The following is a 19,319-nucleotide window of genomic DNA, read 5'->3' as shown; positions in this document are numbered from 1 at the left end:
ATTATGCATAGCAGTTATCATAAACACTTTAAGTGAAGTATTATTTCAGCAGCTGTAAATGAAGTATGTTTATGAGGCTTTTTAAGTAAGTTTAATCAATTAATAGTAATTTCAAATTTATTTCAGAAATCAATAGGAAGAGGGTAACTAATAAACCAGCCTATTATAATTGTGCTGGAAAATCTGCTAAATTTAGATTCTGTTTCACCCAGCAACTGAGCAATAAGGAACATGGGAATGGGACTATCATGCTTTTCTCAGACAGCCCTGATTTTATTTTAACTTGAATAATAACAATATCCTGCACAGTTTGACTTGCACATTGCAGGAACAGTTATATAATTCTTGACAGCCATGCAATGACAAAAGTTGATATGGTAAGAAGCTTATAAATGTTAGCTATCTTGTGTCTCTTGAGGTGTCCCACAGAAAGTCTTAGTCTGCTAAAGGAGAAGAGAATGTAGCACTTTCTTAAAATTACACACTTTTCTGAAGTAATGCCTAAATCTTTACAACAAAAAAACCTAGTAAGATTATAGCATGTTATGTTCCATTCATGATATAACATCCATTATTTAAAGGACTTTCCAAATTTAACTACTAGCTTTGTAAACTATTGATTACTGAGAAAAATCATAAGCATTTAATATTTTTACTTGTCTTCATTCTTCATGCAAGTTATTTAACCTCTGAACATCCATTCTGCCTTTTTAATGTTAAATACATATATAAATTGCATATTTTTATGTAATTCTGACACGAAAAAATATTTCTAATTTTTTTTCTCATCCATTCTCATGCAATTTATGGCCAGGCCCTGTTACTGGCCTCTTACACAGACATGCAACATGCAAAGCTCCTCTTTGCTTGAGAGATGCCCACCTCTTGATTGAAATGAGGTGTGCTCTGCTGGTGGAGACTGAGATTCCCACTACTCAATTCTTTTCTTGAATTTCAGTTTCTTGGCTAATTCTCACTATTTTAGTGCTGTACAGTGTGCTAGGGAATACTTTGGTACTTCTTATTTTTGAAACAGAAATTACTTTTCTGCAGGTGACAGCTGTTACCTTCATTTAAACCTGTGCAGCTAATAGTAAATAAAATAAAGTGGAAACACTTACATAAGGTAAAAGGATGGTATCACTGCTAACACCACACAAACTAATGAGAAACTGCAGTGTTATCCTAAGGTTGTTACTCCATTTTTCATTGTTGGCCAAAGCATTCCAGACATTCTCCATCTCTGGTCCAGGAATTTCATCTCCGTACTGCAAAGGATCATAGGCATACATTTCTTGAAATATGCAGATCTCCAAACTAAGGCATGCTCTTTTAAAGCATTTTCTTATGCAAAATCAACAGTAAAATGCTGTAAAAAGTGACAAAACAGTATTTTCAAAAGCTACCTCATAGCCTCCAAAGCATAAATTCTATTTAAACGTATTTAGGTTCAGATTCACAGAAGGGCTTTAAAAAAAATAAAAAGAAAGCTTCCAGGAATGTAAATTCAAAAGTTGATCCTAAATTCAAGCAGCTTATTTGGTTTCATCTTTACCATTGTTCAAGCGACTGCAGTTCTGGCTCTGCATGTCTGTACCTAAGTGCTTCAGCCTTCACAGTAGTGAACAATTTGGCAACTCTTTCCTGAGTAAATCCTAGCAGAATTAAGCATTTCGCAATGAAAATGAGCAGCTTTTGCTCCCTTTTGCAAGACATGGTTATAGGAATGACTTCCTTTTGTCCAGTCAGTTAAGTGGTTAGTGCATGCATCCAGGATGTGGGAGTGCCGAACTGAAGCTGTTCCGTTCCCTATGTAATGCTACTGGCTCCCACTTTGAGAAGAGTGTTTTAAGCACTGCACAGACTGACATTCTGCTAGGAGAGGAGTGGCAATCTGCAGGTCATGCTCTTCTGAAAATGATTTAATACATATTAGCTACATCTACACTGTCACTGGCATCTACATCTACTGTCTTCTACTTTGGCACTTCTAGGTGCCTGATGCCAGTCTCAGTATCACTCGTACAGCCTCAAAGGTAGTTCTTCAATCAATATGGTTTGAAGAAAGCATACTTGTTCACTCTGGAACAAACACTTTGTGTGGTTTTGGATGCAACTTACTCCAAGGATTGCTGCTGATAGGCAGTAAAGGTGAGTCTGCATCACATCTGTTTTCAACCCATAAAATTCCTCTAACAATATCCTAGAGACTGTACCATCAGACAATTCATGAGTCAGTATCATCCCCTGGATATACTAACAAGTATCAAAAAAACTTCCTGGTGGGCTGAACCACAGCCCCCGCATTATGTCAGACATGCTCATATGACAAAATGCGACCAAAATAATAATTGTTTTAGTTACAGGACCTCAGCATGAGGCAAGATCCAGAATCAACTGCTATATAGCATGGATACACACATTCTGCTCGAGAGAGGATTAACCCTGAGCAGGTTAGAATACGTGAGGCACCCTGTCTTGTATGACATAGGCCCCATGCATTACTTCCTGGGGTTTATGTATTTAGCAGTTGAGAGGTATGTACTGAATCTGGCAAAAGCAGTGCCAGAGCAGGCACAGCACACTGGTATAGCAGCCTGCAACTCAGCAAAGAGAAGGAAAAGATGGATTCCCAGTACCTTCTTCACCAGCTGTTTCAGGCATTTTACATGAAACAGTAACTGGAAAAAAGGAATCCCATGTCCTTTTTTAGGACCTGAGATGTAAAATAGCTTTCTTTTTACAAAAGAATGCTTTAACTAGCACCTTAGAAATTTATAGTGTTTTCCTTTTCTCTATCTTAAAGAATATTGAAGTGTTTCCTAGAAAGTACAAGAGCTTCAGTAGGACAAATTCCAGGTGCTCATTCTCACCCTCAAATAAACCTTAGACATTAACCCAGGAGGTGATACAGGAGGGAACTGAATTTAGTTCCTCTGTAAGTAATTTTTAATGCTGTAAGTATTAAGTTGTTTTTTTTTAAAAGGGTAAAACATTTTTCTTTGTCCATGTTTTGAGAGATAACAGTTTTAGCATTGTCCTTAAAAGAAAAACTGAAGGAATTCCTTCCAAAAACAAGGTTGTGTCTGACTAGAACAGACTGTTCCAGATGCAAAATTTCTGGGATCAGAGAGAAAAAACCCAAGTACCTTTTGCTTAAGAAACCTAAGTTTGAGTATTTCAGGAATTGTTTTACAGATTGTTTTGTCTGTTTTGCTTTTTTTACCTTAGCTGTCATGTACATGAGATTATTAAGAACCAGTGATGTGGCCTCAGGAGAGCCCCAGCCATTGCCTTTTAGTCCACTTGTGACCGCTATTTCCCCATCCTTGTCCTTCAGTTCATCTTCTGGAGTGGTAGGGCTTGAACCAGGGAGCAGCAGTCTGTTGTCTACAAGTTCAATGTTATGAAGCCATGGTAACAGATAGGTAAGCATGATCTGTCTTCCATTTGGATGTGTTGTTGGAAATCTCTGGCTTACCTCTAAAATAGTAAAAGTTGAAAAGGACAACATATCAGTTTATGAAAGAAACCTTAAATACATGGTTTAAATCAGATTTCTGCCATGTGTTAGACCACTTGATGGTTTTTATCTTGCAAACCACAAGCATACAAAAACATGTAGTTGAGCTTCCTGAACAGAAATGTTAATTTAAAGCTCAATAACAGCAAGCAACTGGTCAGGTCTTCTGTCTAAAACAACTAACATAGTTTGGGCTTAGAAACAGAAAGTCATCCCTTGTTACTGTGACATATTATGTATTAAGTGAAATGGATGTCCATAAAGAGGGAAAAGGATAATTCAGTTACTGGTGGTTATTCTGGAATTTCCAGAGCTTTTGGAGAATTACAATGAACACTGAAGAGTGTTCTGCAGAACTACAAGCACCCCATCAACCTCCACATTTCTAAGGTATAGTTTAAATCTTAAGGCACTTATTATACCAAGTTTACAAAAACATCTTGCATGTATTAGGAGTCTTACTTCCTGTGGGGAGGCCTGTAAAATTAATAGTCAGCTGTCAGTCCAGGAGTGCTTGTATACAGCACTTTATATAGTTTATAAAAGAAGAATTGCAAAGTAAGGGAAAGGGATTTGGAAAATCTGGGTTAAGAAATACAGTGACAGGCTTCCTGCCAAGGTGAACCACATTAGCTCTCTTTACCAGAACTATTCTGTAAAATCAATACAGTTAACATTTCCTCTCTTTCCTTGCTGCCTGGTATTTAAAAATCTTCAAGACCTACACTGTTCTCCCTCCTTATGATTCCAGATGTATAAAAAGGGACTTTGATTGGGACTCTGTATCTGAGTTCTTTTAAATGACAGAGCCACTACAGCAACATGAATAGATGGTAACAGTAATAATGAACAACATTTGGGTTTTTTAAGATAAATGAGCCATCAGAATTTTTTCTACAACAGTTATTTATGGTATCTTGGGCACTGAGAAACGGATGATGTATTGTTCCTTGACCCTTCTTCTAGCCCCTACAGATGGAATAAAAACAACAGAAAGGGATTTTAAGAGCCAGTAAGAATTCCCACGATTACAGACATTACATTCTGTTGTATAAAAACTAGAGCAATGCATTAGATAGATTAAAAGAGAGATACACCTCAAAACTTCATTGTTCCCAGGAACAGTCTCAGAGTGGGCATATTCTGAATGGTGCTCCTACAGGTCTGATTCTTCAGTATTTTTTTCAGTAACCCTGACAAAATGTACTTCTGATAAAATCGATAGTAAGGCTTGCATATGGGGCAAATAACAGAAGGTAGAGACCACTCATTCAGAGTCTTTTGAATCATTGGTAAAACCGGACAGATGCAATCTATCTTCCCAAAGTTAAAGTCATGTTTATATAAAATGAAGAATTTTATCCTCACAAGTATCATCTATTACAGTAGAGTTTGCCAATGTCACTTTAACTAATTCAGGGCCTTTGTAATTTCAAAGTTACCCTAAGATGACACAAATGGCACAGTCTCCCCAAACAGGGTTTTTAAATAGCTATTCTGTACATTGTGTAAGTACCTCTAGGAAATATATATTGCATTTCTAAATCTGATTTGACCTGAACCAGAATGAAACCGGGTCAAGCTAAATTTATAAACAGAATTGCTATTCACAGGTGGAAATGTCTTAGCAGTCTACCATTTGTATAAAAATGTAAAGCTGATAAGTCAAACAGATACAGGTACCTGAAAAAAGTGGAAGCGTAAGTTCAGGATACATCCTTGCTAGTTCATATGAAAGCAGGGCAAGTGAGACACTGTAAAGAGGTGGCAATGGACCATGTGTACCATACAAGATACTGCCTGGTCTTTGCTCAGCTACCTTTTTTGAATAAACAAAAAGCTTTGATTCAAGGATCTATAAAAGACAAAAAAAAGCCAAAAGTAATGAGACAATAAAAATGCATTAATTCAGGAAATGTCAGTGTTTCAAGTTTAGATACCAGAAAATGATCTATATGCTTCAGAGTACACTCTCCAAACTTGAAAGACACCATAGCTAATATTTTTCCATTAATTTTTCTATAAATATTCCTGTAAGAATTTATAGCCAAGATAAAACTAGTTGTTTGTTTTCAAAACAAAACTAGAAAGCAAATAAACAGTACTTTATAAGAAGTTCACATAAAACCCCCAAAGATAGGAGGACAAAAAACATAGCTGATACATGCCTGCATAAGTTGCATGGAAATTTCATAAATCTCTCTGTTGGTGTCAGATGCCTTGAACAGCACCAAGTTTAAAAGCGTCACTATATCAAAAGGATAGTTCCTAGAAGAATAAACAGTACATTTTTGTGAATGTTGGTGAGGAATGCAGATTATATTCACTCTGGTTTACTCTGTAATACGGTCTAAAGAGAATGCCATCTTTCTTTTCTCTGTTCTACCACCAGAATATGAAAGGGAGCCCTTACAAATACATGCTGCTTGATCAAAGGGCAGTCTGGTGAATGGGAAGAAAGAAAGGATTATTTCTGATTACCTTAGGCTAATGCTTAGGAATGCTCTGAGTTACCCACAGTGAGAAACGCAATACCTGTCTCTGTAACTGTCAATTCATTTTCATTTGTAACATAAACTGTTATAGAACAGGCCAACACCCATAAGAGAAGATGGGTAGCACGAAAATTTCCAGGGACAAAATAGTTCTTAAGCCAAGCTACAATTAAAACAGTCCCGTTGGAGAAAAGACACTATCTCTGACACGAACATTCCCAGATGTTAGACAGTTCTATCAAAACAGTTTTTGAGGAGTAAACATGAAGAACTACTTCAAAAAGTCCACTATCTATAAAGTCAATATTAACTGTAAGGGTAAACATATTTAAGTGTTAACTTAAAGAAAATATTGCCAGAAAAGCAATTCTCATGTCACAATATTTGGATTTTCACTAAATGAGTTTCCACTTTCCTTGATGATTTGTAAATGCACCTGATTCAATTGTGAACCATCTATTTCTTGTTATAGATGTGAGCTACTGTGTTCCTGGATAGGTGCAGAATACCTATTTGGACATCTTAGTGTTAAAAAACAGAGCAAACACAAGCACAGCATGGGACGTTCTTGGTAATTCCAAATACTAGCTGCAGTCCTTCCTCTACACCTGTCTCTTTGTCCTTCCACTAAATTTAGAAAATAATAGTAACAAAAAAAGTAAGGGAAGTAGCTTCTTTGTAGAAAGACGGACATCAGCAATGACATACATTACTCCTCATTTTACAAGCAGTTTAAGTAGTGGCCTCTCTATACATGTTGGTAGATGGTAGAGGAAAAACTGTTAACAGCTTTCAAATATGAATAAAACCCCCAAACTTGATAGAAAGTGGACTTTCACTCCAAAGTAAATCATGCAGATCATACTCTCACTTTTTACTGTAGGTATGGGAAAGATTAATTTTTAGGACACAGTGGCACAGGTAACACAATCAGCAGAAAAAAGACTGGCTGAAAGCCTGATATGTTTCTGTGTGCATTAAAAAAATCCCTTAAAATAACTGAGTTTGCAAACACAAAATTCCATTCATATTTAAAAAATCTCAGTATAATGCAGTGTATAGTCTAGTTGTTGCTGTAAGAACAAAATGTTTTTACAGATAAATTCTAAAATACTTGACCTGTTTTGATTTGCTATATCCCAAGTGTTTCTGTTGAACTATGCTGATCAGACGTCTTGCCAAATCATTTTTTGTCAAGAGTGAAATTTTCACTTTATTATAATTAGATGCAAATTATCTTCTTATTTTAAACTACCACTGAAATTCTCTATAAATTTTGTCTTGAAAAAATACCACAAAAAAAAAAAGGATAAGTTTTCATGAAGGCCTGACACAATAGCAGTATTTGTATTTGTGTCTTCATGTAGCTTGTGCTTACTTAGCACTAGCAGCAACGATGTTACCAGTCTACAGGAAAGCAACTGGTAACCAAATCAAATGAAATCCACTCAGAAAAACAACAAAATAATGACTCTCAAGCCAATAACATTTAAAACATTTTTGCTTTTATAAAGTAAATGAAAAACCATGCCAAATCTTTTGAAACTAGACTTATGACCTATGTTCAAATTAGTGTTGTGGTTGTTTTATATTTTCCTGAGTAAAACAGTATTAAAATGCCACAGATTTCAAACTCAGAGTAAGAGCATCTTCTACCAAGCACATCACTTCATTTTCAGATTCGCTTTTTTTTTATTATTTTGGAAATAAAGTGATACAGTCCCCAGGAAAGGTTTGAGAGGATATAACATAGAAGTGTGACTAACAATCCTTTACAGCACAAGCTGAACCCCCCAGTTTCCTTTACATTTGAAAGTGTTGATTAATAGGTTAATTAATACCTGCTTCCACACACAGTTGCAATGGCTTTGAAACATCCAGAGGCAAGCTGGTATGATCCAGTATAACATCGATCTATAGCCCAGTTGAAGAGATTGATTTGATCAGGATTCAGTTCTAGCAACAGGACTACAACTTCACAGCCAAGCTGGTGAACCTGAGCAAATAAATACAAGTCAAAACATGATTGGTGAGATCAGATATGTTCATTCTCTGCAATTCTTAGAGTGACATAGGCAAAACAAGGGGAGAATGGAGTATTCAAAATAAGTAAAAAGAAATCAGAAAATGTATCATAAATCTACTTCAAGGATAGCAGAGTTGAAATGTGACTCAAATTTCAATACTTCACACTTGAAAGAAAATTGTGTATGTAAAAAGATTACATAAATGAAATAAATTTTCAAAGGAGGTTTCCAAAATTAAGCACAGAAAAAAGCAGAATATTTGGAAAATCTAGGACACTTGATAGGTGTTCTTAGGCAACTTCCACTGGCAATGATTAACTTATTTGTTAAATGCTTATTCCCTACTTCATGTAAGTTTCATAAAGTGACACACTTTCATGTATCCTTCTTTTGACTAACACAGAAAGATGGCAGACAAAGAAACAGAACTTCTGCAAGCCTGGGGCCATGAAAACTTGTATATTTAATCCACCTACATCAAGCAATCTAACAACTCTCCCTACAGACCTTGTATCACTCTAATCCTGGTACCACCACTGCTACAAATACATTATAGCTAAGGCTTGGACTGTGCCTTACTGTTCCTTCAGCAAAGGATAGTACTGGAACACCAAGCACTAATGCCTATTAATATTCCGTCACTGAGTGTAGGTAACTACTTGTAAAGACTGTAAATGATACTTAATGTCAAAGGACCAGGTAGAATCCACCTCACCTAAATCTGAACTAGTTATATAGGCACTGAAATTTAGTTCCAGTCCTTCGTTACAATGATTAATCATGAATTATAGTGATTAGCTTAGGGGAAACAAATTTCACCTATCATATCCAAATTTTGCATTTCAAGGGGAAAAATTAAAAAAGGTAATTTTTGTGCCCACTTACTTTATGAGTGGTATATACCTAATGATCAATTAGGCATGGTGATATAGTATTTGTTGATAATGAAAACATATCAGGACGAGATGTATTATCTTTTCATTTCTCTTGTTCTGTCTGTTTCCTTCCCACATCCATAAGAATTTCAATTATACATATCACTTACAGCTATCTTTATAGCTCCATCCCTACCAGCATTCCAAGATCTTACGTAATTTCCAAAAGATGTTCTCTGTTGCTATCCCTTTTCTTCTACTTTGTCAAACCTTTCCTTTTGTAATCAATTATCATTTCTACAGCACGTATACTCTAGCTGTTCTACAAGTCTGTAGGATTTGCTGTCTGCATTTTTTCAGCAATCACAGTCACCTGTGCTGGTATGAGTCTTTTGTTTTTGTTTTTGGGTTTTTTTTTTTCCCCCAGGAGAACAGCAGGTCAATATGCAAGACACCATATAGGGAAAGATCACTGCTTGCTCTCTCCATCTCTCTCTCTACATCTCTTTGTGTAACCCACCAATCTACTCTTAATCAAAGAGATAGTCCAATCAGCTATAAATACAGAAATGTATTTATGACTGGGTAGTTACAAAGTCCAAACCCATCTTCACAGAAACAGAAGAGAAAGTTGCAAGAATGATCTATTATATATTTTTTAAAAAGAAAAGAAATTCTCTTTCCTCTCCTGAATCATTTATCCTATCCTCTTGACTTTAGAAGGTCTACCCACTCACTTTCACTCAGATTTGTTTCACAAGCATCTATGTTACCATGCAGGAAGGGATTACACATTTTTATTCCACAGAAATTTGAAGCAGGTGGATGGAAGTACACCAAATAGAAATAAAAATAATTTTGAGATCGTGCCATTTTTAACCTTTATCAGCAGATGAAAAGCCTAAACTTCTGTTGCAAGCAACATGGAGCCATAAGGCAATTCTTTTATCTTATTATTTACCTACAACATATTTTCAGGAATAATAATTCTTTTACTGTTTAAATTCTTTAAAATTAATTACACTTTTGTATTAGAACCTTGCATAAAGCTATTGTTTCCTGCTCAAAATAGAACGTATTCAGTCCGAGTTCTTACAGTCACATACTCTTTACTCATCCGGTACAGAGATTAAGATTATTCATATTTATTCATACATTCATATATTCATAATATTCATATTTTTGGTGAGTACTTACACGTAAATCTTGACAAGCCAGAATGTTATCAAGCCATTTGTAAAGATATCCATCAGGGGAAAGACCAACATTATCAAATACAGGTCCACAGCAGAGCACAGCTGACATGGCCTAAAAACACAAACAACTTCAGTTACACAAAAAAGTAGCATGAATTCACCTTTCAGAATGATTTGATCCCAGATCCAGGCTAACAGGACTGCCACTTTGGTTTTTCTTTTTGAGGGAACTATGGTGAAAAAAGTTAACAGCATTTTTTGCTAGAATTCAGTAATTATGTTGCTATAGATGTTACTGGATGCAAGATAATGCCCAGTTTAAGCATTCTGGAAGGATACTCTGGCCCAGCTTCCCCACTCTTCAAGTTACATTTTATTTTACCCAGTCTTCACAAATCAAGCTACAAGAACAATTAAAATACACAGATGTTTCAACAGTATCTTTCTGCAAAGATTAAAACTTCACATTAAGTAAAGCAGCTTTTTTATAAATGTATTTTTTATATATATACATACGCACACATATATATACACACACGCGCACACATCCATAAGCTATTATTTTCCCAGCTTACTTATCTGGGGGAGTTGCAACTGATTTTGTTGCAAAAGTATGTTATTATTATTGAGCATGTCTCCAGGCAAGTGTGGGAGAGAGTCCTGAGATATGCATGTGATACTGAATTGGTACTGTGCTTAATTTTAAAGCCCAAGATCCTCTCACTGAGTTCAACAACCTGTTAATGAAGAAATGTTAACAAAGAAAAGTAAAATTTTAAGATGCATTCTGGTTTTGAAAGTAATTAGCCTTGGGAAGTGTCTGCTAAGTGAAATCTGCTATTTTCAGTGGCTCATACTGTTATATTCTATGATACCACTGTACATATACATATGAGCATACAAGTTTGCATCAAGTATGCCAATTCAAACTTGGGTGAAATAAAAGGAAAGAAACCCCACAATTACTTGTATTTTGACTAGACAATTGCTATTACTGATTTTGGCAGTGGAACTTTAATACCTTTAATGCACAATACTGGTATCTTGTAATTTGATGATTTCTATCACTGTAACGGTCGAGGGGTGTGAACATAATACTGAAAGGTCCTGCCCACTGGCTGAATAAGATGAACAGGTGATGCCTCAAACTCTGCTGAGGGAAGAGAAATCTCCTGTGGTGAACTAAGTGAACAGAAATAGAAATAATTGTGATATGTTAAGTTAAACATACGTTCATGTAGCAGAGATGATGACACAAATTTCAAATTTCTACAAAAAGTGAGGTTTTCTTAAATGTTCAATATACACTTACTCTAAAGTATCTCAGCTCCTTTTAAAAATCTAACGAAGTGAGTAAGATGCCTCCTATTCCTAAGAACTTCCAGTTCTGAATTAATGTGTAGTTATACAAACATGTACATCTGACTTTAGAAACAGCATGCAAGAAACTAATTATAGAATCAGGCTTTTCAATGCTTCTTGCACTCCTTTAGTGGCAAATATTTAATTGTATTTTCCAGTCCTTTAAATGCAAGTTTAAACAATACATATGTCTTATTCTAATACAGTAATAGGTAGGGACAAGAAATGAAAGAAACTTGGTGTCTGTTTATTTATGACAAGATGTGGTGTGTTTTCTGAACAGATAAATCACCCAAGCACATGAAAATATCTTTGAATACTTAACCACGTGGAGATAAAAAGAGAAATCTTTTAAACAATAGTTTTACTTCCCCTAAGCAAAATATGATGGCAGAAGTGGTACTACATTTACTAAAGAGACCGAGAAACTGCTACTGGCCAATTATTTTTCATCTAGAAACTGTGCTGGAAGACAACAAAGTCTAACTAGACAATACTAACACAAATCAATATGAACAGTGGCTAAAGATGATAGATGCTGACATGATAAACATTTGTTTGCTAGGTTTTAAATGTTACGACTTTGTTAGTCATTGATATATTTTAAAGCTGATAGCAGAAAATACATCTATGAATAACTGAAATGCATCGGTTATTATTTGTATTCTCTCAAAACACATGACAGGGCTGTTTCATTGCAGAAAATTAATACAACACGCAGTCATTGGTCATGTGCCTTGTAGAACAGGAGAATGAATGCAGAGGAAGGCCTTTGTAAATATGCATGGCAAAGAAAATTCTGTGTTGTTAATAAGCATTATTTAGAAGAGGAATAAAGGAAAGAATTTCAGTATTTTGTTAACAGCAGCTAACAACTTGACAACACTCATTTCAAAGGGATTTTTTTACTGTCTAAAATGAGAATAGCAGGGATGCCATTTTTTCCTTGTTTTGTTCAACTATTATATAATTCTCAAGTACGTTATAGCTGAAAGCAACTATACAACTTTGACAAAACTTGCACACTGGAAACTTACACGAAAGCATTTGCACATTTTATTCCCTTATTTTACCCATTTGAGTTCCTTTGTTGCTATGACTGCTGCTGTGTCCTATCATAAATTATCTGGAGATAGCAGATTTACACAGACTGAGTAAGCTCCAGACCTTATCTTCCAGTAATTACATTGAAGCCATTAAAGCAGACTTTTATATAATTTTTTGCTAACGGAATTACTTTACATTTATGAAATGATCTTGCAATACATAAAAAGCATGAAATCAGTTGAAGAAATCTTTGCTATGCAACTGGAGTCTGGTAACATAGGATACTGTCTCAGTATCTTGGGCAGGTTTTCAACTACATTTAAAATTGTACATTTTTCTGCACCCGCCTATATTCTTCAAGGCCTGTCTGAGTTTATGAAAAGTCTAGCAATGAAGTCAAAGGGAAGAAAATGAGGCCTTATGTGAAAGAAATCTGGAGCCCCTAGAAGTCACAAACAACTTCCTTGCTGGGCTTTTAAAGAGGTGATTATTATATATGAATATCACAAGCTTCATCAAGCTTTACTTTTTTTTTATTTGATTCTTAATAGAGTTTTGAAAATATTTTTATCCATACTCCCCTCTATATTTGTAATACGATAATTCACAAGTAGTGAAGAAAAAACACAGAAAAAAAGAAAGAATTACTTTTCCAGTACATATATTAAAGGAAAATTCACAGTATGTTGAGATAATTTAGCACCATACCTGGAACACACTGAATCAAATTGGCAATCATTGCACTGAAATGTGCTCTCATGTCCTTAAGGATTTCAACTTCTTTATCATTTTCAGCCTCCAGAAGCATGCGAGTCAGATCAACGTACTCTAAGAACAAGGCTCCGAGGGCTAACGTATCTCTTTCTAAGGCTCCATTTGTACTAGCATAAAGGAAAGTTGTACATTAATGTAGAGTACCAGTGTAGTTATACTGCAGCTTTCTAAAGAAATGCATAAATCTGCATAAATAAAGAAATCCATATCTGATAGATTACGCAATTCCTCAAAGAACATAACTTCTTCAAAGAACACATAAACTCAAGTGTTGTAAACACTGAAAATTATTTCATTTGAAGATCAGTATTTATGATGAGTGATAGTCCTACCTGTCACTTATAACACCAGCATCGGCAAGTAGTTCAAAAATTCGCAGTAACTGCAGTCTCAGTAGATCTCGGCGTTCTCGACGTTTTTTGTTCTTGGAATTTAAAAAAACACATTTTTTAATATGCAGAGGCACATACATTAAAAACTAGTAACTGCAGAAATGTCAGTACAGTAACTGAGATTTAAGAATTCCAGTTCAAGCATTTTCTTCATGAAGGAACTTAACTGCTTTTGGCTATTTCGTTTATATATCAACACAGAACTAAATATGATCAAACTTTTGTCTTTGTAACTATTGCAAACAAACTGTTAGCAACTACCTAGGTCCTCACTGAAAGTATGGAAATGAAATAATGAAATACTGGATAAAAGTTAATTAATACTCAAGGTTCCTGTACCAAAAACCTGCTATCTTCAGGTAGCAGGGACATTCACGTTAGCTTAACACCATCTAGCTTGTACGCTGGAAGAACTGTAAACATAGAAGAGATATCCAGAACCCAGGAAAATATTTTAGTGATCAGCCACTCCTGAACTTGGTAATGATGCAGCTACATGATCACCCATATTGAAGTAAGCTCCTTGCAGACACCTCTCTAATACACTCTTAGATGTGTTGTACACACAGTCAACAAACTCTTCCCATAGAACAGGAGACTGCATTGTTGTTAGCTGGTTCATCGTATCTCATTGTCTTCCAGAAAGCTGTCCTTTCTGTCTTCTATCTTGCCTTGAAAGATGTGAATGCAACAAGGCCTGCTCTTTGCTGAAGGGAAGGGCTAAACTGACTTGTTTGTATCCTGCATCTCCACTAAGAAAAAAAATGTGAGAAGGACAAAAAGCTGCTATTGCACTCAAAGAAATTTGCTGCCAGAACAAGAAAAGCTCAGAGAAAGCTCAGATTTTCCTCTTTAGAATGTAAGAATGGCAATACTGCGTCAGATCAAAGGCCTATCTCTTCCAGTACAATGGCTCTGCCAATGGCCAGCAGCAGATGTGTGGGAGAAGAAAATGATACTTTCCCTGGTATTCTGACCCAGAACTGGCAGTGGGCAGCATCCTAGCAAAGGTTTTATTAAAATCATTATGGCATTTCACTTGTCCTACTCAGAGCCCTGTTTTTCTCCCTTTACACCTTAAAGGTTCCAGGAAGCACACACAGAGAAAAAAGCAGTTTTATTGTAACACAGTATTTAACAGGCACAGCTGCCTCCTGGAACAGAGTCAGAGGCGATCTGGCAAGCTCGGTGCCAGTGCCCACATGGCAGATCTTGTGTAATGTCCATTTTGGTTTATCCTTGCAGTTCTTGGCCGTGCTGGTAATTCTTTCTAGTCATAGCATATGTCAGTTCAAGTATGTTATTCCTGACGTGTTGGATACCTGCCTGCTGTCATGGAGGTCTGCCACGTTTCCTACAGCTACATGACGCGTACAGTCACTCCCGGGCTTACTGGTGGCACTGATTGCAGGAAGGTGGCCCAGCTCTTCACATCAGGAGCAATGCAGGAATTAACATTGCAGACTCTTGTTCTCATATTGCTCTACTGACATTTCCACGTGCTGAATTTGCTCTTACAGCACACTGTAAACCCCGGCATTCTCATGATTCCTTTCCTGGGGGTAGACTGGATATGTATGTCTCCAGAAAAGGCCTTTCAAGTCTAAGTTGTCTTCAGTGGTGCACAGGCAGAAATGCAGAGGCAAGTGGCTGCACTAATGAGTATTAATCCACTTCTGTCCAGTATCAAAACAAGTGACCTTCAAATCACTGACTTCATAGGGATGGAATGCACACAAGTGAATTGAGGTGTGAAGCCATACAGAGTGGAAATGGCAGAGAACGATTGTCAGACACAGAATTATTAAGAATTGTCCACATAAAACCTAACATGAACGAAGCACCCGCCAAGTGAATTATTTTTTGTTTATTTCTATATATCGGGCATAGCTGATTAATAAGCTCTGTCTGCTTATTAATGATTTACTTCCTCCTGACCACCACTCTTGGTGTGTCTTCTGCGCCAAAGACTACATGACTTGGCAGATGAGGACAGCATGCCAGGTCACCGTGATTATACTTTATTGAAATTGCTGTGGAAGACAGAGTAGTGAACACACAAGTTGAAATTGCTTGAGAACCAGGCCTGGGAAGAGGACAGTATTAACGCAACAACATTGCTTTCTATACACAGCCGCGCAGATTTCTCAGCAGAGATGCACGGACACAATGGCCAAGTCTACACTGGTAAACAGAGACAGGGACTGCTTGTGGTCAAGTAGCACAGCCTGCCTCGTATTCACACTGCTCCAGAAGACCTCAAGAAGGCTGGCTATGTCTGTGTTGCCTAATGGGACTCCTGCAATGCTTCTCTGGCCCAAGGCATAATCACCATGTGTTTCCTTATCACAAAGTGCATGCTCTAACCTGAGGGCTGTGCTGCAGCCACAGCAGGGATTTTGCAACTTCGCCTGTAGGCTGTGGCACACAGGGAGGTAGGGGATGAGGGGAAGGTATAGGAGCAAAAGCAGCTGGTGTATTTGGAGGACTGCGTCTGGTGGCTTGGTGCCTTCTGGGGCTTGCTCCTGGGAGTAAGCTACCTCCAGAGCCATCTCAGATTTCTGTCTTGGAGCCAGCTGGAACAGTCAAAAATGAGCCAGGGAGGGAAAACTGAGCAGAATGGCAAATCTCATCCGATACTGAAGCTCTCCCCACGGCTTTCCTATTAAGCTGCATAGACACATCCTGTGACTAGACTGCTTACTGAGGCTACAGAGTCTATCACCAGGGATTTTTAAGAACAGTTTAGACAGTATCTGTCAAGAATGACACATAACTAAGTTCATCCTCCCTTAGAAGATGGGAAGAATCCTTTGTTGGGATACTTTCTATTACAACAAAAGAGAGTACTATAAGGAAGGTGAAAAAAAACCACTGACGAATTTGTCAGTTAACCTGTTGTATTGAGAAAGGAAAAATGTAGTCAGGTGAAGCTGAAATAGATGACCCTGACTATGCTGCAAATAAAAAGCACATCTGAACACTGCCGCAAAATGTGCTTATAGTCCAGCTGTGTTACAAGTTAAGTTCTTCAGATATTGAAAGTGGATTTCCAATATATCTGAGTTCCATATTTGACTGCAAATTTTTCTCAGAATGGATTTCTATATTGCACATTTTGTATCACTGATAGAATTTAAATTAAACATGGTTTTAATAGAATTATTTTGTGTTATACACAATTACTAAAATTCTTGTTGCACACAGACCTTAACTCCTTACCTAGTATAAAAGAATGCCTTTGTATTTCAAAGAGACAGAATTACTACTTATAAATAAAATTTCCAATTTAAACAAACTAGTACATTTAATTTCTGCAACTAACCTCTGGTCTTCTTTCTAGGGCTTCTTTCATTAGTGGGTGAAGTTCTTCTACTAATTCCCTAAATTAAAAAAAAAATAAACTTTGTAAACAAAATCTAGTCTTCTCCAAAAAGCATAAATATTTTATTCAATACCTAACCCCCAAATGTCTAAATTGCAAATGAAAATGTGATCATATTTAAATTACAACAGAAATAATGCATTTGTATTACAGGTAAGTGATTGAAAATACCTGAAAACAAGGGAATTTGTTCTTCCAAATCCTAATACAAGTGATTCTGTTATTTCTATACTTTCAAGTCTCATCAAAGGCACTAGCTGCTTCAGTAAGACTCCCACAGATGGAGTTCCAATAGCCTAAAATATATGATGAAATTATTGACATTTAATTGTCAGAAATATCAACATTAAGTAAATACTTTTCTTTTTACAAAAAACATTGTCCAAGAATCAATCTGTATTTTCAAAATGTGCTGAAATGATTTTGGATATCAATTATGGATATCAATACCCCAGTACAACTGGATGTCTGCTATATCAAAATCGTCTCAATAAGGCCTAACAAATCAATGTATCTGAGAAATCTCTTTGCTTCCATTCAGATTATTATAATCTACTTAGTCTGATGTTCCATTAATGGAACTTCTGCTCCTCTCAAGTTGCTACTACTTGAAACTGTACTTCATGTAATATTCCTTCATGTCTGACAGATATACAACGTTTATTCAGAAATCTGCCTTACTGCTTAATAATGTCATAAATTTACAAAGTGGAGTGCTCTACAAGGCAAGGAAGGGGATGATAACTATATTTAAATTCAACACATATGTCCAGAACTTCTATATTTTGAATATACATCACCCAGAATGCGAAAAAAAAGTAATATTTGAAAATGCCATGGCTTTTGCCAAATATTTATTGAGAAATCATGTAAATAAAGATTATACAGATGTTTTAATTGTTAATCATGTGCCTTAAGCAGTTTGTGTATATCAAAACATTCCTCTAACTTTCATCAGGATGTGATTTTGCATGCCAATGCAGTTTAAAACTCTCCTAAATTAATAATTTGTTTGAATCAGGATGCATCACCTTATTATCATAGTTCACTGTTCCATCAGGAGTGGTTGCCATGATCTCTGGTGTTGAAGCACGCAAGTGTCCTGGGCTCATAATACTGGGCTTTGCTACTCCAAAACAGAGAATAAGATAGTTTCTCCACAAAGTAACATAGTTGTCTCCACTGCTTGCTGTACTTGTTTTCTTTGCATTAACAGGAATACTAGAATTCAAAATTAAATTAAAATTATTAAAATTATTTCCCAGTCTTAATTACCCACTATTTTACAATATTGTAGAAGGGAATAAAACATGCTATGTATCCACCAGCTGCAATTCGACATGACACGATACATGGGAAAAATAAAAGGTAGAAAACTAGAGTTTTCCACCTTACAAGCTGCAATTATGAAACTCAAAACTGAATGTCTGGGTAGCACCCTGCAGGACTTACAGACTGATAATGAAACATGAGACTAAAAAAAGCTTGTATTAAAATCACATAACCCCTAGAAATGAAAGTTAAATGTAGACCGCCACTTACTTTGGATCCACAAGAGGCATTATCAGCTGTAGCCTTGTGAAAGCATACGGCCAAGCATAGCTGAGAGCTGTAGGACAATGTTTTGGTAAATTCTCCTGCCTAAGAAAACTGAAGAGGCAGAGAACCCACGGATCTTTAACAGACTGTGCAAATATCCAGACATGGGAAGGACTTTTCACATCATAATGGCTATTTACTAGCACAGCATTCCACTCCACCAGCCACTGTAAATCCACGCTGTGTGTTAATGGGATTGTTGTCTACAGAGAGAAAAGACAAAAAATCAGAGTGACTATCATTTATTCCCTGCTGTGTTCCCCCTCAGTACTTGTCTTTATTTTCAAGCTCAACGGCCAACTTTTGTTGGATTTTTTAGACCAACGCTTTTATGCTTCCCATTGCATTGCCTTTTCAATCAGGAGGAGCTTTTTACAAATACTCATAAGAGCTACCTCATTATTTCCCCTCTGGTTCTTCCTTAAAGCTCATATTTGCTGTGACAGGCAAAATAAATTGCCCTTAAACTCTATGATAACTAATGATCATGCTGACCAATACAGTCTCATTGTTAATTTCTTTTCTCCTTGCTGCCTGCACCCATTCACTGTCCCTTGTATGACACTGCAGTCAGTAATAGGTATAAGCTGCCCTTATGTTCATTGTCTGAACAGCCGGACAGAGCCTTAGCATGTGATTAAGAC

The 19,319-nt window shown here is 36.4% G+C and overlaps 1 protein-coding gene across 4 annotated transcripts in view; it reads right to left on the bottom strand.

Moving 5' to 3' along the window:
* FRY (FRY microtubule binding protein) overlaps nucleotides 1-19,319 on the bottom strand; it is a 217,563-nt gene that overhangs the window by 65,392 nt on the left and 132,852 nt on the right. For all 4 annotated transcript variants that reach the window (XM_055702468.1, XM_027815612.2, XM_005446473.4 and 1 more), the window contains exons 21-33: nucleotides 18,619-18,878; nucleotides 18,108-18,297; nucleotides 17,248-17,372; nucleotides 17,017-17,074; nucleotides 13,632-13,723; nucleotides 13,234-13,406; nucleotides 11,138-11,298; nucleotides 10,118-10,228; nucleotides 7,860-8,014; nucleotides 5,692-5,791; nucleotides 5,207-5,378; nucleotides 3,227-3,483; nucleotides 1,122-1,268 (exon numbers count right to left, since the gene is read on the bottom strand). In XM_055702468.1, the coding sequence (XP_055558443.1) occupies nucleotides 1,122-1,268; nucleotides 3,227-3,483; nucleotides 5,207-5,378; nucleotides 5,692-5,791; nucleotides 7,860-8,014; nucleotides 10,118-10,228; nucleotides 11,138-11,298; nucleotides 13,234-13,406; nucleotides 13,632-13,723; nucleotides 17,017-17,074; nucleotides 17,248-17,372; nucleotides 18,108-18,297; nucleotides 18,619-18,878 (2,001 nt within the window). The remainder of the gene's footprint in view (nucleotides 1-1,121; nucleotides 1,269-3,226; nucleotides 3,484-5,206; nucleotides 5,379-5,691; nucleotides 5,792-7,859; nucleotides 8,015-10,117; nucleotides 10,229-11,137; nucleotides 11,299-13,233; nucleotides 13,407-13,631; nucleotides 13,724-17,016; nucleotides 17,075-17,247; nucleotides 17,373-18,107; nucleotides 18,298-18,618; nucleotides 18,879-19,319) is intronic.

Source organism: Falco cherrug, chromosome 2 (genome assembly GCF_023634085.1).
Source record: "Falco cherrug isolate bFalChe1 chromosome 2, bFalChe1.pri, whole genome shotgun sequence".
Taxonomy (NCBI): domain Eukaryota; kingdom Metazoa; phylum Chordata; class Aves; order Falconiformes; family Falconidae; genus Falco; species Falco cherrug.
The sequence above is the reverse complement of the archived record's forward strand: the minus strand, read 5'-3'. Positions and strand labels throughout refer to the sequence as shown.